At 41.6% G+C, this 27,245-nt stretch overlaps 1 protein-coding gene across 6 annotated transcripts; it reads left to right on the top strand.

Annotated features, from left to right (window-relative positions):
* The first annotated feature begins 769 nt into the window (after positions 1 to 769).
* Positions 770 to 25,982, top strand: LOC113008808 (polypyrimidine tract-binding protein 1-like). 6 transcript variants are annotated; one of them, XM_026146606.2, is made up of 15 exons: positions 789 to 878; positions 4,694 to 4,727; positions 14,319 to 14,379; positions 14,881 to 15,053; positions 15,294 to 15,440; positions 15,539 to 15,667; positions 16,200 to 16,310; positions 16,391 to 16,565; positions 17,086 to 17,163; positions 17,601 to 17,743; positions 19,266 to 19,299; positions 22,755 to 22,847; positions 24,101 to 24,317; positions 24,417 to 24,494; positions 24,934 to 25,982. In XM_026146606.2, the coding sequence occupies exons 1-15, from the start codon at positions 871 to 873 to the stop codon at positions 25,064 to 25,066; spliced, it is 1,614 nt and encodes a 537-aa protein (XP_026002391.1). In that variant the 5' UTR covers positions 789 to 870; the 3' UTR covers positions 25,067 to 25,982. The 6 variants fall into 6 exon arrangements, with proteins under 6 accessions (XP_080148269.1, XP_026002391.1, XP_080148268.1 ...); XM_080292142.1 differs by having other exon boundaries at positions 817 to 878; positions 4,697 to 4,727; XM_080292144.1 differs by lacking the exon at positions 789 to 878 and adding an exon at positions 942 to 1,019.
* The last annotated feature ends 1,263 nt before the right edge of the window (positions 25,983 to 27,245 follow it).

Genomic DNA, 27,245 nt, shown 5'->3' with positions numbered 1-27,245 from the left:
TTCAACAGGCTCCTGTGTGAAGCGCAGAAATAGGTTGATTAAAGTTGGATACCACCAAGTTCCTGCACTTCTGGGCTTTGTTATCATGTCTTGGGGACAGTGAAACACATTATTCCACACAATTTAAAAAGTCAAACCGGACCAAATTAAAATATATATTTCCATTACTTTGTGCTTCCTGTCTTTTATTGTTATTTTTTCTTTTAATCGTCTTGATCTTGGACTCTGGTACTTTGTAATTGATGTATTTTCAGATTTCACAGGGCAAGCACTGCTAGCCTTGCTTGCACGGAAAAGACAGGGTTACTACTATACAAAGCATCCCCCTTTTCCCCAGGTTTAAAGGTAAGAGGTTTTATTGTCGAATGAACAGAATGAACTGTGATTTACACCACACAATAAAATTCACTGTCACATACAAGCTAAATCTTCTAAATCCCCCCCCCCCCCCCCCCCCCCCCCGTTTTCTGGTCAGTATACTCAAAATGTTTTTTAGTGTTTTGTCATTAATGTTGCAGATTCAAAATCAAATATAAAAGTGTTCAGGTGCCCTTTCGGACATATAATCAGTTTGTTTTGTCGGGACAACGCCCACTTTCACAGAGTAAAACGTGTATCCGTTTTTTCCCGTGAATGCGTGTATCTTACTCATAGCAAATCTTCGCTGGAATAGCGCTTCTTTGTTGTTGTATTTTGGGTCCAACCAGCCAATCAACATACGATTTTGCCCATGAACGCCCACCAGTTTTGCGAGCCGCCCAATCAGCGAGTCCTCACGACGGACGCCATCTTGTCCGTTTAAAGCGGCGGTGCTCGGGGTCCCTGTTGGCTGCTGTTGGGACCTGTTGCTCTGTAGTTCCGTGTTGTGCAATGGACGGGTGAGTTATTCCACAGTCTCACGGTGACACTCCGCTTAAATGTCGTTTCTGCTCTTTCATGGAAACCCGGGAGCACCGGGGTTTGTCGGAGGCGCTGTAGCGTGCAGGGAGCGCTCCTGCTGTCGCGGAGTAGTCGCAGAAGTGAGTTTTGTGCTGGGAGCAGGAAGCGAGGCTAGCACAGTTAGCTGTGCTGTTAGCTCACGGTGGGCCGTGCTCTGCGGGCACCTACCTCTCTTTTCCAAAGTCCCACATCACGGCCGCAGTGAAGCGCGACCCGGTTACCCGCTGAGGCTCTGCTCGGGGACGTTTTGGAAGGTTGTTGGTGATGTGTATAGGATACATGAGCGGTGAGAAGTAACCAGAGCACACAGGTTAGAGGCTCACGCCCATTCTGGTTTATCTTGCCAGGCAGTCGTTCACGTGAAACAGTAACAGTTAAAATTTAAAAAACTAATAAAAGCATAAATTAATAAAGTGGCGTCACTTGTGTCCCGAAATATGGAGCTGGCCCTCTAATCCTTTAAATGCGGAAACTGTACTTTAAAGTGTGTGTGTGAGCGAGAGAGGACTGCTGTGAAACTCCTAATTGTCATGTTTCATCTGGAGTGCATTTTTAAAAGCTGTAACACACTCGTAGAAGTCGCCATCAGGAGTGTGCGTGTGTTGTTTTCTGGGGGTGATTTTGTTTTGAGTGTGTGCTCAGGTTTAGATGTAAAGTAGATGGTGTCTTGCTTTAGTCTGCTGGATTAGGTAAAAGGGCCTAAAAGTGGCTGTTTTTCACAGAGTTCAGTTGCAGCGATGGTGAATAGGAGAAAGCAGCTTTGTTGGTGGAGGGAGGGAATGTGAGGCCTGTAAGCCTGCTGCTGTTAAACTGTGTGGACTGACGGGGAAAAATAGCAGCGTTATTAGCGTTGATCACACCGGTAGCTGTGTCCACTCATAATATAATGCGTGTCATTTCAGCTTCAGTCAGGGGGCTGTGGAGCATTCACGGCCCTGATGGAATATTTGTGTTTCGTCAGGACTCATCCCTGCCCCGAGGGCTCCTCTTCCAGCTGCTCCTCATTGAGCACAGTGGTGTGGGCCTCAGCCTGGCCAGCCGGGTTTCACTTGCTCTGGGCCATACCTTAGTGTGTAAAACGCGTTTTGTTTTTTGTTTAGTTTGTTCCAAGCTCTTTGTGTCATTTATTCATTTTCATATCGAGGCGTCTTTGGGTAGGTTTGTTCAGCAAACCTTTATTTTTGAGACTGACCCATTGTTTGTACATTTCCTCCAAAAAGCTGTGGGTGAAAAAGGGCAGGTTTCCTTTGACTTGCATCCGATAAATCAGTTCCACAATTACGTAACTCTCACCTCTGTCTACAGGCAAACATACTCTTTAAGGGGAAAGTGAGGAACTTGAGCATACTGGATGGAAGTTTGTGTGTTTGGGGGGGGGGGGGGAACAACACCAACAAGTCATGTTTGGAGTATAGCCTGCAGTCCATGTTGATAAGTCAAAGCGGCAGCAGAAAGGATGTAGATATAGTACCTGTGTGTGAGAAAGTCAAACTGCTGTTCAGTGGACTTGTGCACTGTGTGCTTATAGTAGTGCTTTTAAATTTATTATTATTTTTTTTACACAAAGGAATTTCTTGAATTGGAATATAATTTATCGAGTAATTCGAAAAATTCTCCAAAAAAGTCTTTGCTTCAATTAATGCACGGCTCTGTAGCGCGCCGTTGTTACCATGGAAACAAGAACACGAGCGTTTCACCCCCATCTGCGATTAAAAACAGACCTGCAATGCAAACGCATTTAAGAGCAGCGTGTGAAAATAAAGTCTGAAAACATTAAGCCTCTAGTTTTAAACAGAAACAGACACACACAAGAGGCGGAGCCGTTACCGAGACGGGAGCTCACGATGAGTAAAAGAAAACTTATTTGTAGCATCCAAAACAGCAGCGCTGTTCCTGTAACCACCATTAAAACCTTTACTGGGAAAAAGCTCGCAGGAGCCCTTCATCAAAGCACCCGATTAACAAACTCCATATGTAAAGACTGTTCGTTTTACACTGAGATAAATCTGCAGTATACCTACAGAAGTTGTATTAAAATATGCAGATGAACTATTCATTCAGTCTGATACATGTTTCAATGATACAGCCTGCTGCAGGCTGTTGTTTTACATATAGACATACCGCAGCAGACAGGGGTGAGTCTAAAGGGGGGCATGGGGTGTACTAGACCAGATTTATTTCAAGGCTTTTGTAACATGTTGTAACATTTTTCAGATTAAAAGTGAAATAGTGTAAAATATTTTATTAATTCAGTTACATTAATATTTAAAAATATATAAATAAATTTTCTTCACAAGCCAATAAATGTATTTTCTTTAAAAAATGTATTTTCTTTGCAAAGACCTCCCAGAGCCCTCTAATAGTTTGTTAGCATTGCTTGACTTTCACGGCAATATCCGTGTATTCAAATGCATTGTAGTGCAATGCTGATGTCTCCACACGGATTTGGGATAAATGTCTGTGCGTTTTATTTTGTTTTTTGTTAGGAGCAGCTGTTCTGATAACTGTGACTCTACAGACTGTGTAACAGGGGCCGTCGGGATGCCACCATGTTCCCGACAGACAGGAACTAGAATTGAAGTCAAAGCTTAGTGTTGATGGACAGAAAGACACCAGCACTCCTGTGTGTGTGTGTGTGTGTGTGTGTGTGTGTGTGTGTGTGTGTGTGTGTGTGTGTGTGTGTGTGTGTGTGTGTGTGTGTGTGTGTGTGTGTGTGAGTGACTGTGTTCACACCACGGGTCAGTACACTCTGTCAGTTCTCTACACATCCCGGCTTATCAAAGCCTGGTCATCTGATGATTTGCTGATAAGAGCTGATGGTTTGCTTTGGCAGTAAAAAAAAATTTCTTCATCTGTTCACTGTGAATCCATCACACTTTTTATTGATTTAGTTTTAGTTGAACTTGGTCTAGGATTTCAGTCCTATCCATAGTTGATAAAGCAGCTGTGGAGCACATTCGCATCCTGTATCTCCTGTACTTAGTGACCATATCCCATGTGACTGGCAAGACGCTTCAGCTGCTCAGTGTTCACAGCCGCCTTTACTGGTTGGTTGCTGGAGCTTTGTAATGATTTGGTCTGAATGAGAAATTATGATAGTGAATAAGCAATAAACACAAGTTTCGGGTCTTAAGTGCCTCAAGTGTTCTAATGTCCAACTGCAAAAATTGGTTTCAAAAACAGCAGAACTTCTCAAGCTTTTGGGTTGAGCGGCCACTCCTGTGACCTCTGACCTAAGGAAAAAGGTTGGTGATGGAAAAGAGGGTGCAGGGTTCAGTGAGGTGCAAGTGGCTCTGACTGGCTTCAAAAAGCTGCGTCTCAATAGGCAGCACCTCCACCGTCACCAAACTATTGTAGCAGTCAGAGCAGTTGGAGGCTGCGTGGAGCTAGTATCCATGTGCTGCTTGTGGAAAAGGTCTGCTTCAGACTCTGCTTCATTCTCTTATCACCGTTTGGATCTTGTATGAAAAACACTTGAGGTTGCCGTGAGGTTTTTATGGAAAAGGTGAGGTGCACACTGAGGCAAGCAGGTGCTGAATAGAGATGTCCCATCTGCAGGGCAAACCAACCCGCCGAGCTATCGGTCCCTTGCCGATCGCTGCTGCCTGCTCGGCCTCTCTCGGCTTCTGTCCACCTGCTCCCGCACAGTCTTCAACATCATCACCTTTCTTTTTCTTTTTTGATACCTCAGTGAGACTCATTCTGTGTTGGAGTTTTCCCTGGCTGCCTCTAACACGCTGTCTTTTCTTCACAGCAGTGTCCACCACGATATAACAGTTGGCACCAAGGTAGGCACCTCTGCTTCCTCCTCCTCTTCCTTTCTGTCTGGTTTCTTGCTTTGTTTGCTGCTGTGTCATCACTGAGTGTCTGAATAGATGGAGATGCTGCCATCTGGAACAGTGCAGAGCTTTCTCCTTTAATCGTTGTGGAGGTGGCTCCCTTGTCTGTCTTTTGAATGCCCAAAGCCCAGCAGTAATTTGACCTCAGGTACAGTCCAAAACTGGTCTGTGGATAATCAGTTTATTCAACAGCAACATGCACATGCATGCATGCACTCTTAAGCAGCATGCTACTGCTGTTGCACAAATCAGCCACTCAGCAAAGATCCTGTGGATGTTTGTTGTCATTCCTGTGGACTGTTGAAAAGTCCATCACATCAGAACTTTCACTTTGAAAGTAGTCTCCTGCAGTGAGTGCTTTTCAGGTTCTAGATGGGCTGCAGAGTGTTTTTGTAACTCCTAATCAAGTCTTCTCTGAGTCCACTCAGAGATGCTGTTGATTGCTAAAAAGCACTGACTAAACCAGCTGTGCTCAGAACACTCTCACAGCTGGGCAAAGGTCATGTGGTCCAGTTATGTCTAAGAAATGTGTTGATCTGGGAGTGTCTTGAACTTTACAAATCCCCTATTTAACCTATGTACAGTCTGATGGGAAAAATGGACAATGATGAAGTGTCATGTTGAAATGTCCGATATTTCCCTGTATTTCCTAACTGCTAAAAGATCTCGTCAGAGCCGTCCTCCAGCATTAGGGATAAGAACTAGGAATCCATATTAAAATAGTCCAAGTACCAAATCACTAATACACAAACAGCAGACTGTTTTTCATTCTTAATTTGATGGCAGAGGTGATTCTCACAGGTGATTTTGTGTCCACGTTCTATGCTCTGCTTCTCCGACAATGAGGTCAGACACAGTGCAAGGACTCAAAGTCCAGAGTTAAAATCCGTAGGAGTGTGGTGCTGCGGCAGAAATGGTGCTGTGACATACTTGCTGTACTACATTTGAAGTGCAGCCGAACTCACTGACTAAAATGGTGTGAAAGTGTAAATGAGGCAACACGAATGTTGATCTGTAAATTATTGGATGTTGTTTGAAGGGAACAGCATCATCAACATAGCCTTGAAGCTCCAGTGCAAATACCAAACTAAAAGAGTGGTTTTCTTAGATGCATAATTTAAAAAAAAAAAAAAGAGTAATGGTTTGAAGCTCTTCCTTCAGTCGTCCTTACCAATGTTTGCACAAATGACAGATTTTCTAGTAGCTAGCTGGCAGACGCCTATATCAAACTCGTACCTGCTGGCTTTCGTGTTAAGATGAAGAGTGTGTGAAAAGTGGCTACAACCACTATTTTGTCCTTACCAGTGTTTGGAGAGGGGTATCAATATAGCCACGTGTGATTGTAAGTGGTTCTTATATAGTGCTTTTCTACTTGAGCACTCAAAGCACTTTATACAACATGCCTCAGAAAGAACTTGAGCATAGAAAAAGTGCTTGTATGGCTGACTATGTAATAATTTTCACTATTAATATTGGTGTTAATAAAAAACTCCCCATATTCTTCATAACCCAGCAGTGTCAATAAGTTGCTATAAGATGATTCACAAATTTATTTAATAAGAATTTTCCTTTAGCTTATTAAAACCTAAACCTTGTCTGGGTTTAAAAATAAGTTGGTCTGAAGTGAAGTGCCTCCTTCGGCTTTAGTGATTGGCTAGTACACTATAAGCACAAATATCGTAAACAGTGACTCCCTGGTGTTCAGCAGGTCTGTATTCAGTCATTAAACTGGAATGCTGCTTGATCTCTCTGACTTTTCCGGCATTGAAGCCGCGTGTCAGATTACAACAAGTCCTCAGGTACATGACTGCTGCTTTTCATTCTTCAGGAGCACAATGAATAATAGAACATGATATTATAGCGGCATCAGAGACGTTTATTTGTAAGCAGTAGATGTGAAGTACTCATCCTTATTGTGCATAATAACAGGCAGGTTTTTATTCAGCTGCCTTGAACATGCAAACCTGGAAAATAAGTCAGTGTTGTAAGAAATGCAGATGGGGTGTGGATCTGTGACCGTGACCTGTGGGGGTTTAACATGTACTTATTAAATGGACTGGTTCTTGTATAGCGCTTTTCTATTCCTGAGCACTCAATAGCTTTATACATCTTGCTTCATTCATCGATTCATACAGGTACCACCACCTAATAGAACGCGCTTAAAAATGGAGTCGACCCGTGCCGACCCGATCCGAATAGGTACTAATGGAAAAGGCCCCCTTGACAGCATCAGCACATTCCCCTTATCAACACAAATTTTTACATAAACGCATCCTTATTCTTATTCAGGCCATTCAAGGTAGTAATCAAAACTAATCATGGTGCTAATTAAACATTGCATTAATTTTCTATTTTACACATTTTTTTAAGGCAGCAGCTGTCTATTATTTTATTGAGTAATCTACTGATTATTCCATCGATTAATCGGGTAAGAAATGCTTATCTTATTAATGAGCAATAATAAATATTCATTATTGAGAATGCATCAAGATGCCATATTAAAGTCAAAATTTTTAAAGAAACGATTTTCTTGAATGTAAAAATATATAAATGATGTCAAGTACAGTCAAATAAAAATAAGACATGAAATGTACACTAAGGCATAAAAATTAACCTTTACTCTGTGTTCTTGGAAGAGTTTCTGACATTAATAGGAGACAGGTTTTTGTGCTGCTGAAAACGGACTTTATGATAGTGTAGATGTTGATCAAAATTAATAATAATAATAATAATAATAATAATAATAATAATAATAATAATAATAATAATAATCAGTCGCTCAGTGTTTTACTAGCCAATGTACATTTTTATTGGCTTGTGAAAAAAACATTTTTCTGCATTTTTAAATATTAATGTAAATTAATTAATAAAATATTTTACACTATTTCACTTTTAATCTGAAGAATGTTTCAAAAGCCTTGAAGTAAATATGGTCTAGTACACCCCATGGCCCCCTTTAGACTCACCCCTGTTTGCTGTGGTATGGCTATATGTATAAAAGAATGGCTACTGTCAGTTGATCTGCATATTTTAATACAGCTTCTGGAGGCATACTGCCGATTTGTCTCTATGTAAAACAAATAGTCCTTATTGGATTTAAATTGGAGTTTGTTGATCGGGTGCTTTGATGAAGGGCTCCTGCGAGCTTTTTCCCAGTAAAGGTTTTAATGGTGGTTACAGGAACAGCGCTGCTGTTTTTGGGTTCCAGAAACACATTTTCTTTCACTCATCTCGAGCTCCCGTCTCGGTAACTGCTCCGCCTCTTTACTCTTCTGCATGTGTGTGTTTAAAACTTTAGGCTTAATGTTTTCAGACTTTATTTTCACACGCAGCTGTTAAATACGTTTGTATTGCAGGTCTGCTTTTAATCGCAGATCGGGGTGAAACGCTTGCATTCATGTTTCCATGGTGACAACAGAGCTACAGAGCAAAGAAATTGTGCCAAATTTTTATTTGTAATTTTTTTAATATTAGAATTACTTAATAAATCATTGCAGCCTTATTATTATTATTATTATTATTATTATTATTATTATTATCATTATCATCATCATCATTTTATAAATTCAGATTCTTTGGACCACTGTTTGCACGGTCCTACCAAAATAAAGTCGCAGCTTGAGTTGAAGCCCGGCAGTTCATGTGATTCTAGTTGTTTTATTAAGGTTTCTGTTACCGAAAAAGTATTGCTCACAGTTGTGAATGTGTGTGACATCTCAGCAGCCAATACTCACATTCCTCAGGTCACTCTTTGGCAGTCACGTTCAGTGTGTTTGTCGATACAAGCTAGAATCTAAGCCAAAATCACGTGAAGGTAACAAATAGCTGCGATCTAAGAGCAGGAGGAGATCTGAGAAGGAGGGATGTTCTTTGATGATTACAGCTCTCCTGTTTCTTTCTGTCTTCAGGCAAGTCATTTAAAACCATTCTGAGCTGGTATTGCATGTATTCCGTTAGAATACGTGCAGCACCTTCATACTGCTGAAATTGCAGCGAAGCAACTTAATCATGGTATTTATTGTCAATCAATCACATTTCTTTAATTTTGATCTGTGTCAAACAATTACAATGTCTCCTTTATTAGGCCATGAGGCATCAAGCTGTAATGTTTAAATGCATCTAGTCAGAGCTCTAATGGCTGCATTCATAGGGATCATTTTGTGCAGAGTTGCATGGTATGTGAAATACCACATTTTATATAAACACTCAGAGCCTGAAGGAGAAAACATGGCAGATGGGTTCAGCTTTCTTAATGAAGAAAGCTGAGAACCACTGTGGTAATACCTTCTATCTCCAAAGCCCTTTTTCCATTAGTGCCTACTTGGATCGACTGGTTTCCCATTACAATCTTGTACCACCGATTGTGCGTGGTCATTGTTATATCAGCATGTCTGAGTTTGATGTCATTATTTTGCAATGCGAATTTTACAACAAAGGTGGATGTCGAGGCGATGATGTACCTGCTGCTTGGCCTGTGACTTTTCATCAGACTGAGGAATACGGCATTGTTTTTTGTGGCCATTTCCCTGAGAAAAATGCAGGTACTATTTTAGTACCAGTTATTATGACCTAATGAAAGACCCTGAAAACCATGGCAGGTCGATCCGAGTAGGTACTAATGGAAAAGGGGCTCAGCTGGAGTGTTAGGTTTTATCAAGCCAGCCACCACAAAGCCAACACTGGCTGTGTTTGTGTTGAACATCCGCTACGATCAGAGGGGAATACTACATTGGGATCCTTGTTTTGGAATGCTGTAATTCTGGGACGATCAAGATCTTTCCCACATGTGGGAAACTTCCTGACATTTGGCTGATATCTGATTATCTGCATTCTGGGATGTTTGAGCACTCGTCGACTGTGAAGAAGAACACCCTTTAACACGAAGCAACTTCCTTACGAGCGCCTTGGAGAGAGAGTCAACTATTTGTCCTACCTGGTTACAGGCAGGTTCTAGTGCTTCTATGACTTTGTCATCGACTCTCGGTCCACATTCCATCATGGAGAAAAATGTACTTTTCCTAATGACTCACTGTAGAGTAATGTGCTTTACCTGAATTTGAGTGATGGATGAGTGGAAGACCTATTGCTTTAACGTTGTCTTAATGTGTTGTCTTCATCCCCTTTGTCTTTGTTGTCTGCGTTGTCTTTGTCACCTTCTTTCTTCTCTTGTACTTCATCCTCCCCTTAAAGTGTTTTTGGGGTGAGTCAGCCATTGCGTTAATCACTGGCAGGCACATAACTAAGACAAAAACAACTCCCCCTCAGTCTAAATGGATTACAGTTGGGCACATAATGATCATCCAAACTCTGGTCTGTACATTAGTGATGAGCTTTCCCTGAGTTTATTCCATTTGCAGTATGGCTCCAGAGGAAGCAGCAGGTCCTCTGTAATTACATGTGGATAAACAGAGTTGTGGTTTGACTGTAACAGTCTGTCAAAACCAGATGTCTGTGTGGATGCGCACAGCTATGGCTCTTTTGTTTTGCTCCTCAGTTATGGGGCAGGCTGGCAGTTGGCATCTGTCAGACAACAGATGGAGATGGCGATAGAGGGGCTGGATGGGGTGGCACAGGAGACAGAGCAGGGCTCAGGTTTCTGCAGCTTTTTATTATTCATCTGATCACGAAGTTGACAACAAATTTGTGAACATAAAACCTCCTGCTTGGGCTCATGTATGAGGAAAGATTCTGGCAATATCAGAAACGTATTTTGGGGGGGCGGTGGTAAATCTGCTCACATATTGACACGGAGCATGAGCAGTGTCAATGTGTGTGTGAATGATAGAAAGTGCTTGTATAAATGGATGTGAATGAGGCAAGTTGTGAAAAGCGCTATATAAGAACCAGTCCATTTAATAAGTACATGTTAAATCCCCACAGGTCATGTTCCACACCCAATCTGCATTTCTTACAACACAGACAAACTTATTTTCCAGGTTTGTGTGTTCGAGGCAGCTGAATAAAAACCTGCCTGTTATAAGCAGTCACAAAAATACAGTTTACACAGCTGTAGGCAACTGAAAAGCTCAGGAGTTCGAGTGCTTCGGATGTTTTGTGATAAAGGTAACTTGTAACTGTGCCAATGTGTTAATTGTAACTACATAAACTTTGTGCAAATTAAAGGTTCTTTAAAGAATTTAAAGTGACGACTTTAGCCTGAAGTTTGGTGCACAGTAGAATATGTAGGACATGCATGGTGGTGTTTTAGTAGTTTTGACTTTTGAAAATCTACTCTCAGTAATAACATTTAATATTGAATTAAGGTCCTGATTTGGAACAACATCTATAGCAGTGCTGTCTTTACCTCTTCTAGTTGAAACACAACTTCAGAGACAGACACACAGCTCGTCCTCACTAACAGCTAGAGTAGTTAACGTTCATAACACTGAACAGGACTTAAGGAGAAAGTTCAGAGGTCAGTAAAGGTCCTGTTTCATTAACACTGAAGTATTAAAGGGTCTTCATACATGTTAACCTGGCTGACACATATGGTAACATTAGCCGTTTACTATTAGCAATTACATGATAGCTACATTGGGGGGGACCGTGGTTTGATCCCCAGCTCTCTGTCCTGGTCGTTGTGTTCTTGGGCAAGACACTTCACCCACCACCTACTGGTGATGGCCAGAGGGGCCGATGGCGCGATATGGCAGCCTCGCTTCTGTCAGTCTGCCCCAGGGCAGCTGTGGCTACAACTGTAGCTGCCTCCACCGGTGTGTGAATGTGAGAGTGAATGAATAGTGGAAATGTAAAGCACATGGAGTGTCTAGAAAAGCGCTATATAAATTTATTATTATTATTATTATTATTATTATTATTATTATTATTATTATTATTATTATTATTATTAGCCATCTGTTATCATTAGTACAGTGGCTAGCAGACTGTAGTTGGATAAAAGAATCATTATTGCAGGCTGAACAGGTCACAGATGGAATATTGAGCGTTGTTGGTGGATTAGTGGATTAGATACATTTAGAGGCTGTCAGGCTGCTGACTGTACAGAGCAGTGAGAACTGTGGCTGAACTAATGAGAGAGCTCAGAGTGTGATGAACTCATCCAAGCTAATAAAGAGTGAAATTTGGAGAAGAGGTTTCAGAACTGAGCAGTGTGACCTCACGGTTGTAGCCAACTGTGGGGTCACTTTTAAATAGCTGGCAGTGAGCAGTTAAATCTGTCCCAGTGAGTGCATTTAAAAAAATAAAATAAAAAATAGATAGATAGATAGAGGCAGGCTCTATTTTAGCATAACTAATACCACACTCCACAAAGTTGGTACTTACGGATTTTGGAGCTGCAACCAGCTTTCAGTGTTGGTTTTTCTGGCTTAAAGTTCAAGTCAAGGTGACTGTATTTATATAACACGTTTTAAACAACGAAGTTGACCAAAGTGCTGCACATTAAAAAAGTATATAGGAGCTTCTAGCTGTGAGGCAACAGTGCTAACCACTGTGCTGCCCCTGATATAAAATAAGATGAAATCAAACGCATTTCACACGCAGTACTCGAGCTGACTTACCTTTGTTTGAATGATGACTTGTACGCGTTGACTCCACGGGCAAGGTACGAAAATATGTCAGACTACGTCAATAGCGGTTGGTCTTCAGGGTTTCCACGGCCGTATTTCATACGGGTCCATGTTTCCAATGCACATTATTTTCTGCAAGTACCGCTGCTTCGCCTCTGGACGCAATCGGTCTCTATACAGTCCATTCTCTTTTGAGCTGCTTTTAAGCATCTTTCTTGTAGTCGTCGTTCCAACACAGTGTGTTTGTTTTGATTCGTAGACCCCGAAAATGGCGCCGCACTCCCACAATGCATTGCGGTGTGACGTCAACTCCAAAGTCCTATTACCGTGAATGGTATGATATGGTCCAGCCCTACCCAGGTGCCAAGCTTTAAAAGTAGGCAATAAAATCTTAAAATCAATACTAAAACGTACAGGAAGTCAGTGAAGGGACGACAGGACCGGGGTAATGTGTTCATGCATTTAAACACCTGTTAAGGGCCGAGCTGCTGCATTTTGGAGTAACTGCAAGTGGTGAAAAGATCACTGTTAATACCAAAGTATAGGGAGTTGCAGTAGTCCAGGCAGCAAGTGATAATGGCATGAAAGCATTGTGTGCTGGAAAGGGCAACGATTGAGCTTAGCATGTCTTTTATTGTGTGTTAGAAAGTGTTTAGGCATAGTTAATGGTGCTGTATGATTGTGTGTGACTGGGTGAATATGACCTACAGCAGAAAGGTGCGTTTACCATTCATCTTGTTTTGCTTTCTAAGACTAAGACATGGCCGCTATAGACTGTTTCTTTATTGACATCTAGTGGCAGCAGCATTACTGTGTGCCCCTAAATTCTGCTTATTTTCTACAAGTTGTGTAGTTTTCTTCCCTTTTGCCTTTTGCTGTAAATGTTGTACCCACTGTGACCTGGGAAAGAAACAAACAAACAATCAAACTGTTAATCGATGTATCAGTTACACGGCAGGGGGACTAAACGACTTTTGGATCAGACTCTGAGCCTGTCAGCAGAGCTTAATGTCACGGTGTACAGTTGGTGCAAAGGATAAAGAAGTAGCTGTCTGATCACATTGTTTAAACCTAAAACACGAAGTCAGTGGAAGTGCAGTCCAGAACCTGCCCCGGGCTGGATGATGTCAGGTACAGCTCAGGGTTCTGCAGAGGAAAGCAGGTTTTAACAAACCTGGATGTGGACTTCACTGAGACAGCTTGGGTCACATGTTAGCAAATAGTTTTACATCCTGTGTATGTTCGTTTGTATTTAGGCAGTTTTACAAAGGGGAAACAAATATGTCATTACTTTCTATAATATGCTGTAGCCATCTGCCAAATATGATGACTATTATTTTATGATATATTTGTAATATTTTTATGTATTTTTCATTTATTTTATTATTTTTATTGCAACTGTTGTAACAAAAGTATTTTCCACCACCATAATCATCATAAAGGAGATATAAATGAAGCCCTGGTACCAGGACTCTCAGAATTTTATCCCAAAAGTCGGTGCATGGCTGTTTTGCAGAGCAGGTAGACGGAAGAGGAAGTGCATAAATTAAATGCAGCAGCTGGGGTCTGTGTGCTCTTGTGCTAACCCGCTGTTGTCCAGGAAGGCTTGGATTACATCTAAGCGATGCACCACTTAGTTTAACTTGAGATGTATGAAAATCCCAACAGTTGTAAACAGTTTGAATCCTCGAATTTTTTGGTTTGATGGCGAGATGTCTTTATAATTAAAGCCGTTGGACCTCACTTGTGTGGAACTGCAGTTTAATCACAGAACTGTTCTAAAGTTTTGCTAATGAAGAGCAAAAACAGGATCTCATGCAGGCGAGAGCTTTTCACATGTTTGGGACAGATTCATTCACTGCTCTTCATGAAATCTTCTCTCGTCTGTCCCCGTCAAAAATGCAAAGGCATCACTTCTTGTTTGGTATCCTAATTCTGTCCTGTCATGTATAAATGAGGTGCATACTGACTGAGGAGAAGAGGTCAAACTGAAGTGCTTCTGTTGTTTCAGAGAGGATCTGACGAACTTTGCTCCAGCGTCTCCAACAGCCCTTATATCATGAGCACCACAGGTCAGAACCCACTCTGCACACGCGAAGGTGTTTGTGTCAATGCACAACTTTTAATGGACAATATTAGCTTATTGAGTTTTGAGTTATATGTTTTTCCAGACATGGGATGAAGTAAGGGGTTCATAGTGTAAGATGACTTAAGATTCCTGACTATGAATGACACAAAACTCCTCTAGAGTCCAGGAGTGAAAATATGTATTTAAAATGATCAGAAAAATAATTATTATTCAGATTTTCAGACAGACTATCTGCACTCTGAAAGAACAGATTGAAATATCCATTAATCTCATATAAATACTTTTTTTTTTTTTTTTTTTTTTAATGTAAAAAATATTGGACAGAAATGGTTTCATGCCGGTTTACAGGCGGATGATAAAGACAGAATCAGCAGTGTTAACACAATAAGTTTGAAACACCACAAACTGATGGGAGTGTTCAGCACCAGGACTCCTGTCTCTGCTTTGATTCATTTAATAAAAAACGGTTTCCTCTCCTCTGTAGCCAATGGCAACGACAGCAAAAAGTTCAAAGGTGACATAAGAGGTCCCAGCGTGCCATCCAGGGTCATCCACATCCGTAAGCTTCCCAGCGACATCACAGAGGCGGAGGTGATCAGCCTCGGAGTGCCTTTTGGAGACGTCACCAACCTGCTGATGCTCAAAGCCAAGAACCAGGTACACACTACAGCGTCCTGTGAGAGTGTATTTCTTTTCCATCCACAGTTCACAGGATCCAGATAACATAACTTAGTTTGGTCGCGTCTCAAATTGAGATGTGTTTTTTTTTTGTTTTTTTTTAAACATGTACAAAGAGACACTGATCAATACTAAGGCTCTCAGGTCTACAGATCTGTGTGTTGAGGAACTGCATCGTGAGCAGAACTTACATGTTCTGTGTCTCTTGTCTCTTCTTAGGCCTTTTTAGAGATGAACTCAGAGGAAGCAGCTCAGAACCTGGTGGGTTATTACTCCACCATGGTGCCGATCATCAGGCACCATCCAGTCTATGTACAGTTTTCCAACCACAAGGAGCTCAAGACTGACAACTCCCCAAACCAGGAGGTAACACATACTACTGTTAGCGTCTTAACAGCTCCGTCCCTCTGCTAGCACCTTGTTAACCCCCCCCCCCCCCCCCCCTTTCCTCTCTTCTCTTTCAGAGGGCTCAGGCGGCTCTTCGGGCTCTGAGTTCATCTCACGTGGACACAGCGGCGGTGGCTCCGAGCACAGTACTGAGGGTGGTGGTGGAGAACCTCATCTATCCCGTTACCCTGGATGCTCTGTGCCAGGTATCCGTAGTGCACCACAGCAGTGTGCGTGCATGTATGTAGATCACTGCTTTGATCAAAGTCATGACAGATGGAGAATAACTGTGAACAGACTGTTCTAAAGTTCATCTATAATAAAACGGCAGTTAAACACGCACCTTTTCTGTGCTTCGCTCTACCTGTTTTACTCCAGCATCAGGTGTTTGCACTAATGACATGCTGTCAATTCCGCTAAGAAGTAGTTAAGTAACAAATTACTTTAGCAGGAAAAGAGAAGATAACCCGAGCAACACTCGGCACAAAACAGAGCAGCAACACAAACAAACCAGATGCAGCATAAAATGATGACCTGCAGTACAGGTTGGTTAGCAAGAGGCTTGCAGATGTGCAGCAACTCTTGGCAGGCTAAAACAACATAAATGAGATTTAGCAGTTTGGTGTGCAGACGGTATGGTGATCAGCTGATCTGTGGGGAAGAGCTGAGCGTGATGTTGTCCTGCCTGTTGGATTTGGTTTATTTAGTGACTAAACTAAGCTGCTGTTTGGTCCTCAGATCTTCTCAAAGTTTGGCACCGTGCTGAGGATCATCATCTTCACAAAGAACAATCAGTTCCAGGCTCTGCTGCAGTATCCGGACGGCGCGTCAGCCCAGGCGGCCAAACTGGTGAGCATGATGGTTCCCAGTGCTTTTGTCGCTTCTACTAAATGGTAGAAGTAACGAGTGTTACTGCTGCGCTGTTTCAGTCTCTGGACGGTCAAAACATCTATAATGGCTGCTGTACTCTGAGGATCAGCTTCTCCAAACTCACCAGTCTCAACGTCAAATACAACAACGAGAAGAGCCGAGACTTCACCAGACCAGACCTTCCCACTGGAGACGGCCAGCCCACCATGGAGCATACGGCCATGGCAGCCTTTAGTAAGATCCCACCATACTGATGTAACATCACTACAGCTGTGCTCAGCTGAGGCAGAAGAGAAAAAAAAAAGTACTACACCAGTGGAACTGAGGGACAGATTTAGTATGGAAGTTGTTCTCTGACACACACAGAGACACTGCACACATGACATGTGAGTCAAAAGGGCATCAGAATGCTCTCAGTGCTCGTTTCAGTCAGTGAAATGAGCAGAAACTCAAAAGAAGATCAATTACCAAACTGAATCCTGCAATACTACTCTAGATGGCAAGAATAAAAATACTGAGTTGAAATTATCATTCTAGTTGTCTGTAATAACCTAAACTGATTAAAGTCCAGTAAATCAATTCAATTCAGTTTTATTTAGAGATACTGCACGAATGGGGGGAAAAAAGCAGTCCTACATATTTGTTTAATATGTGCATTGAAGGACACATCCTGGTTAAAAATTGTATGATTGATTTGTGGTGGAATCTCACTACTTTGCTGAGTTAAAATCCAGCCGGTGTTTCTTGTCTGCAGCTCCAGGCATCATCTCTGCTGCACCGTACGCTGGAGCCACTCACGCTTTCCCACCAGCCTTCACCCTGCAGCCTGCTGGTGAGTGTCAGTGCTAAGAGAGGATGTCTGTTAGATGACACACACTTTGAAAAGTGATCACCTTGTTTTTTGAGAATGACCTTTGCAGCTGCAGACAGACCCAGCAGCTGAGTTATTGTGATGAAGCCTTTAGAGGGTTTTCAGTTGCTTATCCTTAGGGAGGAGTCTACGCGTTCCTTATCAGTGTGGAAATAATGGTTAGGTTCAGGATCACTGTGCATGGGAAACCTGTTGCATTCCCTCCTTCCTCTGCACCTGAGGAAGTTAGGTCTCATGATTTAATTCAGGGATGCAAATATTTTCCATATCAGTTCATCTGCAATTATCATTTGTTCTCCACATACCAGAAGTGTTGAAGCCTTAGTGTATGACTGTGGGTTGTGTGACGCATCTCTGGCAGCTTGCAGATTTTTGTTTACTTGTCTCAACTCTCCCAGTGTCCTCCCCCTATCCAGGCCTTGCGGTCCCCGCTCTGCCCGGAGCCCTGGCCTCTCTGTCCCTCCCTGGGGCCACCAGATTGGGATTCCATCCAATCCCTGCTGGACACTCTGTCTTGCTGGTCAGCAATCTCAATCCTGAGGTTAGTGATTGTCTCCCTACAGGCTGTTAATTCATGTATCTGATTGTATCTAACCTGCACTGATGTCACCAGTCTTGCTACAGCTTTGGACTAGCCTGCATGTTTTTTTTTTTGTTTTGTTTTGTTTTTGTTTTTGTTTTTTTTAGAGGATTTTGTTTTCTAAAGCTTCAGTTGGTCTGAACATTCAGTATTTTGGACATGGAGTGAGATGTAAAGTGTTTTCAGTGCTCTGTTCCACCTGGATTTTAAAGTTCTTCATGTTTGAATCAGTTAGTGGAAGTGGAGCAGTGAGTGCACAGGAATTAAAAAAGGAAAAAAAAGGCAGCTTGGATCACAGCTCAGCTGCAACGTGCACAGCGGTGGTCCTCAGAACCGCCTCTCTCTGACACGGCTTGATGTCATCTGTGGTTTCTTCACCACTGTGGTTTATTTCTAAACGCTACCACATAATCCACAGCTGTGAGCAGCATACAGGCCCACTGTGACCAGTATGACGCTGATGGACTGTTGAGCCACAACATTAAACCTACCTGCCTAGTGCTGTACATGCACCAGTCTGCAGTGTTGGGATACCAGTTGACTAACTCATCAGGATGCTGATGGTGGGTCTGCCTCCCACTCCAGTCCATTTTTGATCAGATTAGGATTAGGATCTTGGTCATGTGGAGCCCACACCCTCTGGTTCATATGCCCAAATAGAAAACATGTGACTATTGTCAAGCAAGTTCTTAACAGTCCAACATCCCCAACAGAGTGTCACTGTTAGGGATGTTCCCAATCTAATGGAAGGGGTTAAGCATTGTCTATACAGACACTCCGTCTTTAAAATCCATTTAAAAGCATTCGTCACATTCTTAAATGTGTGTGTGGCAGCAGTCACGTGCCTGTGTACACACTGCAATGATCCAGTAGTTATGTCCCTCTGCTGTGACTCAGCCAGCTGTTCATCTCCTACATCAAAGTACTGCAAGGAGGAATCCATGGTACTGAATAGGCCAATCACTGTCCTGACCTGACATTTAGTGGCATTGCAGGGAGCTGCAAGTCAGATACCCCCTGCGCTTACAGCATAGGAATGTTGTAGATTTGCCACTGCAGCAGAAATCCCCACTAACAGAGCGGTGCACCTCAGTCTGGTTGTTAAATGATGGGAAATCTTTCTGAATTCTCATCATTAAACGGTTTGACTTCATGTTTGTTCGTCTCCTCTGACACTGATGTTTTGCTCACAGATGGGTTTTGCCTTTGATTCGGGAATTTTTTTTCATATTAAACTATGTCATGACCCCTCCCCTACCACACACACACACGCCTGTGCACTCATGTAAAAATGTTGTTCTCATATTGACATTATCTGTATGTGATCCCTCCTCCAAAGGTAATTAACCTTCTGATTGACCCTGCACCTGTCTTTTTTCCCCTTTAATTTGTTGCCATGGAAACACCTCGGACCCTGCACCTGTCCTGCCCTCCCACCTTTACCTGTCCTGTCCCTCCGCTGCCTTCTCTGCTGTCTTTAAAGAGAGTTACGCCCCACTGCCTCTTTATTCTCTTCGGTATGTTATTACTAGCTTCTTATTTTGAATTATCAGTACCACATGGTTGTTCTGATTTAATTTTTATTAAAATTCTGGTTTCTGTTTGGTTTTTTTTCCCCCTCTTTTTCATTATTTTTGGTTTAATGAAAAATGGTGTGTACTGGTCTTGTCAGATTTTGTGTGTTGAATTGAAATTTTCACAATATTTGCAGCTTTTCCTCAGTGGTTTTCTTGCCAAAAAAGGTCATGTTTGTACAGAACCCTTCATTTCTTACCAAGTAGAAACTAAATAGCAGTAGAGGCTTTTAAAGCCTCTTCTAATTTTCAGGAAGTGCATCCTTTGGTCAGATGAGATGAGACTACACACTGCTTGTGTTTGGAAAAAGAACGTATACAACCTGAAGAGCACTGTCCCCACGATGAAACCGTGGGGGGAGTATTATGATGTGGAGACGCTTCAGTGTATCTGGAATTGAAACAAAACATACGTCACTCTCGGTGAAGAGCCAAAGTAAAGTTTTTGACTGGCCTACACAAAGCCCTGACTTTAATCCCATTTAAAAGTTTTGGGGTAAACTGAAGACCAGCGTCGATGCAAATAGACCACCAAATGTGGAAGATCGTGAGACTCTGTGGTACAGCACCCTCTTTGTAACTGACTTTACCTGGCAGTAGTCTACAGCTTCTAGCAATAACTCACCAAAGCACTTTATTTCTTTGTATGAAAGGAGCTATACAAGCTATATACATACCAGTCCATTCAAAAAAATGAGTCTTCAGTGTGGCAGCTCAATCCTGGGGATTTGAATCAGGGGTGTGCAGTAGTTTTCTGTTATACATACACTACCAGTCAAAAGTTTGGACACACCTTCTCATTTAATTGTTTTTCTTTATTTCCATACATATTTATTCATGCTTTGCACACTCTTGGGATTCTCTCGATGAGCTTCATGAGGAAGTCACCTAAAATGTTTTTCCAGCAGTCTTGAAGGAGTTCACAGAGATGCCGAGCACTTGATGGCCCTTTTGTCTTCACTCTGCAGTCCATCTCAATTGGGTTTAGGTCAGGTGACTGGTGCAGCACTCCAACACTCTCCTTCTTGGTCAAATAGCCCTTACACAGCCTGGAAGTGTGTTTAAGGTCATTGTCCTGTTGAAAAATAAATGATGGTTCAACTAAACGCAAACTGGATGGGATGGCATGTCACTGCATTGAACTTCAGTTCTTAAAGTAATGATGAACTGTTGTTTCTCTTTACTTAGCCGAATGGTTCTTGCCACAATGAGTTCTAACAGTTGTCAAATAGGGCTGTCAGCTGTGTACCAACCTGACTTCTGCAGAACACAACTGATATTTCCAACCTGATTACCGTAAGAAGGCAAGAAATTCCACAAATGGATCCTGACAAGGCACACTTGTGAAGTGAAAACCATTTCAGGTGACTACATCATGAAGCTTATTGAGAGAAGGCCAAGGGTTTGCAGCACTGTCAACAAAGCAAAGGGCAGCTTCTTTGAGGAATCTAAGACATATTTAGAGTTATTTAGTATTTCTTTGCTACATAATTCCATATATTTGACATCTTCAGTATGTATCTACTATGTAGTGTCGCGAAATCGATCAATGTAGAGCAGTGTCACAAACCACGGAGGCCCCAGAAAAGTGCAATCAAACGTTGAGTTTATTAACAGCCCGGAGAAAACATCAACATATGTCTTCTGACCAAAATACATGTTGTGGATACTTATAAAGCAGTGGGGTACACGCCCCCCCATGGCGTCAATGACAGATTAAAATAGGTTCCAGACATTAGTCACAGTTAATCGTACATTTTTAATAGCTATAAGCAGACATAGAACTTCTCTTTTCTATAACAGCTTCCATACAAGGTAATAAACTTCAAGCCCTCAGGGTCTCTGAGGCTAATTATTGACTCTGATCATCTGTTACCAAGTAGAATAAAATATAGTGAGACACCAAATGAGTTAAGGCCTCAGGCCAGACACATTCCTAGATTATATGTATTATATGTACTGTAAGCATGCATTGCAGTTATCCTTCTATGTTCTAGTTTCCATCAGCATGTATCACCTGGACAGTCACGCCAGTGAAGCTTAAGACCCTTAATGAACTCAACATCAACTCAAAATAAGCACAGATATGCAATGTGTATAAAATACTTCCAACCGTACTTGTAATAAAAGTTAACATAATGGAAGGATCCTCAAATGGACATCTTCAATAAACAACTGTAATGCAGTATCAATACTGTGAGAAATATTATTAGATGAAATAATGCTGTAAAGAATGTTATTAATGCAGGTATAATGATGCAGATTATATGGCAGCAATAAAAGAATTTCTGTATCTCCACAGTAGATAGTAGTTAAAATAAAAATCATTGAATGAGAAGGTGTGTCCAAACTTTTGATGGTTAGTGTATATGTGACTAAGTTGTAGTCTGAATGCTTAAAAAAGCATTGAAATGGATATGAAGCCAATGAAAGACAGAACTGAACGCTGAAAAGAAGTCTGTGGTAATAAGAGTTGGAACATTACTAATGCAGCGCTGCATTACTGCACTATTTATCTGCAGAGAGTAGTTTTACTCTCTGCAGATAAATAATCCTTGTATTTAGCCAGAACACTCTGCAAAGAACTTTTGTCATATTTTTGAGATTTGCAACATTTTTACAGTTTCATAAGAAAATCGCTCAAGAGACAGTCATCAGCTGAGGGCACTCTTCTGTTTTCTAGGACATTTTGGCAGTAATGGGAATTTTCAACACAACAGGAAACACTTTGCGTTAATGTGTCGTGTTGTTCTCGAGTTCAGGGTCCAGCTCTTAGACGAGCGCTGCCTTTCAAACTTTGTGCTCTGAGTACACAGTTATCATTCAGTTGGAGTCAGAAAGTTTGAAAGCAAATATTTGCTTTAATTCTTTAAAAAATGTAATTTTTAGTTTGGGCCTAACACTGTGAGGAGCTGCATTTATTGTGTCTTGTCATTTGATTGTCTGTTTTTAATTTTGCATGCTGGGGTTTCTTACATTTTGCATGTCCTCAGTGCTCAATCAGTGCTTTTGTTTTATTATTTTATTTATTTAGTTTTTGTCCCATAATTCATAGCTCCTACACGTTTTTGTTTGTTTGATTTTGTTTTGTTTTGGGTTTTCCCCTCTGACCCTTAATTTTCCTCACTTGAATTTTCCTGTATTTAACCATTCAGGAATTCCTGCTGAGTTCACGCATTTGTAAGTTCCTTTAGTCATGTTTGCTGCTGCTCCCCTCACTTCTGGGGTTTGTATGCAGCCCTTCAAACACAAAAGCCATATTTGAGCATTGAGACAGAGGGTCAGTCGCCTGGCAGGCTGCAGTCAGTCCAATACACATCTTCCTGTAGGGCTTGGTGGCAGGGAGGGTTGCTTTTCTATTTCCTGTGTGCCAAATAACCCGGTCCTCTTTATTTAAGGTGTCTATGGAGATGTCATGAGAGTGAAGATTCTGTTCAACAAGAAAGAAAACGCTCTGGTTCAGATGTCTGACAGCACACAGGCTCAGCTAGGTAACACTCTGATTTTGAGACACCTGAGAACCACACATGTGCAGAGTATTAAAAGAGTTAGTGCTGCTACATGAGTGTTGCAGAAATGTCTAAAAATGTGTTGTTTCTGCATCTTCTAATTTTAAATGACTGATGAACCCAGATTGTCACAGTGGTCTTTCATCTACCATAAAAACCATTCTTAGTCTGGAGTCTACAAAACTAATACCCTCATACCTCTGCTGGTGCACTGACGGGGAGCACGTCATGGGTTGTTGCTATTTTGTTGACGTTGCTCTCAGCCATTAATTAGGCCCTCTGCTGATTCCCTCAGGTCTTTTTACCTGCCCAATTTTAACATACTAAAGAAGAACTGACTAAGGCTGACAGTCAAATAAACTGGTACTGATACAAGTTGATAATTGTTGTGATCAACTTGTGATCTGTGATCACGACTCTCAACCTCAGCTTGGCAACAAAACACATTCCCAAACTGAAGTGTAAAGTTTATTCAACATCTGAAATGTTGTCGTGAGCATTGGGTTAAGCAAACGTGTTTCATTATAAAGTCAGTTTTTGTATTGTATTGTATCTTTATTTCAGACATACAGGAAAAAAAACGATATATACAAGTACACATACTTGCATTTAAATGTACAAATACAAATATATATGTAAATACACGCACGTATGTGCTCAGACAAAACAAAAAAAAGAAAATAAATATAACGAAATAGTCTAAATGACATGAAATTACAATTAAGTCTGAAATGAAGTAGGGAGAAGTATAATATACTTATTAGTCCCTACCCCATGTTCAACATTCTATTGTTACCCCTAATTCCCATCATCACTTACCCCACACAATAAACAAGGAATGAAGGACATGTATTAACATAGCTACAGTGATAGATACAATTTAGTATAGTTACATATACAATGGGTGATCAACTTTATCAGTTTCATATTCTTCCAAAAGCAGTTTTTGAAACATCTTTATGAACTGACTAATGATTGAACATTGCTGTAGGTCCACAGGAAAACTGTTCCACAGTTTTACCCCACAAATGGTAACGCAAAAGGTTTTAACCTTTATCCGTGCTTTATGAGTCTTCAGATTTAATTTTCCCCTCAGTTCATCAGAAATGCTCTTGACTCCAGACTAAAACAAAAGGAAGAGATGAGGAGTGTTCATTGCATTGGAACAGTGTCTCTAAAAGGAGACCAGAAGAACTAGACTCAGGCTGTAAAAGGCTGTGTTTGTATGTGTACAGCCATGAGCCACCTGAATGGCCAGCGGCTGCACGGGAAGCCTCTGCGCATCACTCTGTCCAAACACATGAGCGTTCAGCTTCCTCGCGAAGGGCACGAGGACCAGGGCCTGACCAAAGACTACAGCAACTCCCCCTTGCACCGCTTCAAGAAGCCCGGCTCCAAGAATTATTCCAACATCTTCCCGCCTTCTGCCACCTTACACCTTTCCAACATTCCGTAAGTCCTTCAGCTTACTCCAAACTGAGAGGTGCAGCTGACCCCAAGATGGGGAAAAAAAAACTGCATTCCTCAAATCTACTTTGCTTGTGTTTGTAGCCCCTCTGTGGTTGAAGATGATCTGAAGATGCTGTTTGCCAGCTCAGGAGCCGTGGTCAAAGCCTTCAAATTCTTCCAGTAAGTCGCTCCTTTACTGTCTCGGCTTCTTAAACTCGTGGCTATTGATTCGTGTCATCCATTTAAAAAAAAAAAAAAGCCCTGCACACCCTTCAGTCTGTTTGTCTGTCTCGTCGTGTTAATCTGTTTGATTAGCATATGTACAAGTCCTTGTTTTCAGGAACATGTTGTGAAAACACATTGTGCCGGCTGATGTTTGCTCCTATTTATTTCTTAAATGGCCTGTAATTGCTGGCCAGTCAGTAAATGGGTTTGGTTGTGGACTTTGTGCCCCCTTGCAGTAAAAGACCAAAATCTCCTTCAGTCTTTTAGGCTCCTCTTGGAGTGTCCAAGCAGCTTGTTCAGTGTGTGCGGTACTATTCATCCTTCCCCTGAATGTCCTGTTGTTGCTTTGCCTCAAAACAGTCTGAATGGAAGCTCTTGTTCATTTCTCATACAGGAAGGACCATAAAATGGCTCTAATCCAGGTGGGCTCTGTGGAGGAGGCCATCGAGTCCCTCATAGAATTCCACAACCATGATTTGGGAGAGAACCACCACCTGCGAGTCTCCTTCTCCAAATCCTCAATCTGAGCCACCATCTGAATCCTTAGAGTCAGCACGACAGTATCTACCACACTCCAATCATTCCACCACATGTCTGTAGAAAACACAGTAGAGTCTGGATTAATGTTAAATTATTATTATTATTATTATTATTATTATTATTATTATTATTATTATTATTATTATGCTTCTGCTTTTTTTTTTCTGATTCTTTGCCTTCTGACAGAATTAAGGTCTCTTGAGGAGAAATCTGACTTTATTCTCTCAAATTTTATAAACTAGAGAATAAAGTTGTAGTTCTGACCTGTTCAGGCTTTCTGCAATAAAGCCGGAGTTCTTCGGTTAGTCAGAATTCAGACAGCAATGTACTTTTTTATCTCGTCTTTGGGCTTTGTTCCCACACCGAGGGATCAAAGTCGACCTTCTTATCCAAAGATGTTACGTTTTTCAGATTCAGACTTTTACTTTGATCTTAAATTAGCCCAAGTTTTACACGTGACCCTGTTCCTTTTTAGCTCTCTTTAAAAGTTCCAGCTCTGCTTGTAAACGATCAATCAGAGGTCAGATGTCCGCTCAGGCCTGCAGGTCCAAGTGTGGCCCCGTAAAGAGAAGCCTGGCTAGACCTTCACATGATCCCTGTGCCTTATTCCTGGAGTGTGAATGACCGTGATTATGTCATGTTTAAGAGAAAGAGGGAAAAAAAAGTGAAAAGGTTTACTGTTAATGAGCTGTATTACAGATATATCTGCGTTTTCTGTCTCTAGTGTTTTGTACCACTGTGTTACTGTAGTGTGAAACAAGAACTGATTGTCTTTTTAGCAGGTTTGTTGGGTCTTTAGTCCTAAATGCATTGTTTTTCTTTTTGATTTCTATATTTCTGTGTTTGCAATCATGTGTTAATCAAATGTTGTAGCAATATTTTAATCATTCCTGATATAACTGTTTTTGTGTTAGGTTTTTTTTTTGTGAGCTCGGCCTTTCACGGCGTGCAGACGAATGTTTTGTCTAGTTGGTGAATCTGGTCAGGTTGTCTTGTGTGTCGCCTTTCTGGATGGTTTTATTTATAAGTTTGTGATCCACTACAGCTGAAACCAAAAATGGCCTTCAGGATGCAAACAAATATGTCTGCCTCAGGTTTCTGGTTTTATGGACTACAGAAAGACTGCAAGCTGTTTTCAGCTTTCTTATTTTCCTGTGAGAATGCGGAACGTTTTTATTCATTTCTTAATCGCAAAACCAGATGTTTGGAGTGCCTTTGACGCAGCACTGAGTTGTAATCAGGCATTAATTTATCTGTATACTGATGTGACAGTTTGGCAGGGAGGAAGCCCACAGTCCTCCGAAACCATAAAATGCTGGTTTGATCTGTTTGTGTCTTAATATGAATATTGTTATTTTGTCATTCCAGCTGCTCAGATGTTCAACTGAACTTCAAAAAGACAAAGATTCTTCACTGACCATGGTTCATTTAAACAGGTTCATTGTGGTGCCTTCAGTAGAGCTGGGAGGGTTTGTGTGTTCACTTTGTCACTAGGTGAGGAGAAAATGGTGATTGTGTCCCTGTTTACTCCCTCCCTACATACCCAGACCAAAGGTCCAGGTGGGCGGGTCATTTCAGAGTCAAACAAATAAACTAGCCGCGTTGCCCCTTCTCCATTAGTACCTACTCGGATTGACTCGCCACAACCCGACTCGGATCGACTGGTTTTCCATTACAATCGAGTATTACCTAATGTGCGTCATCGTTGTTATAGCAACCCCTCCCAAGGCCCTGTGACGTAATTAGTATGCGACACAAACGCTGCAACAAAGGTGGCAGTTGAGGCAACAGTATACCTGCTGGTCAGTCTGTGGCCTTTTGTCAGACTCAGAACCACGACATGTTGGTTTTTTTTTTTTTGGTTTTTTTTTGTAGCTATGTCACTCGTTGCTGGGTTTCAAAAGTGGCGGTTTAGATTTTTGTGAATGAGACGGTCTCATGACTCATCAAATGAAATGACAGCACTGACCAGCCAGTCGGTGGCATGCAGTCTGAAATAACATTTAGTACCTGTTTGGATCCCTTTGAATCCCTGCCAAGTAGGTACTATTTTAGTACCTGGCATTAGGAGCTATCACCTAATGGAAAACCTGGCAAGTCAATCAAATGGAAAAGGGGCTAAAGGTACATCTTACGAGGTCCCTGCACGTTGTGATTACGGAGTTT

Source organism: Astatotilapia calliptera, chromosome 17 (assembly GCF_964374335.1).
Source record: "Astatotilapia calliptera chromosome 17, fAstCal68.1, whole genome shotgun sequence".
Taxonomy (NCBI): Eukaryota; Metazoa; Chordata; class Actinopteri; order Cichliformes; family Cichlidae; genus Astatotilapia; species Astatotilapia calliptera.
This window is presented reverse-complemented; position numbering and strand designations above follow the sequence as displayed.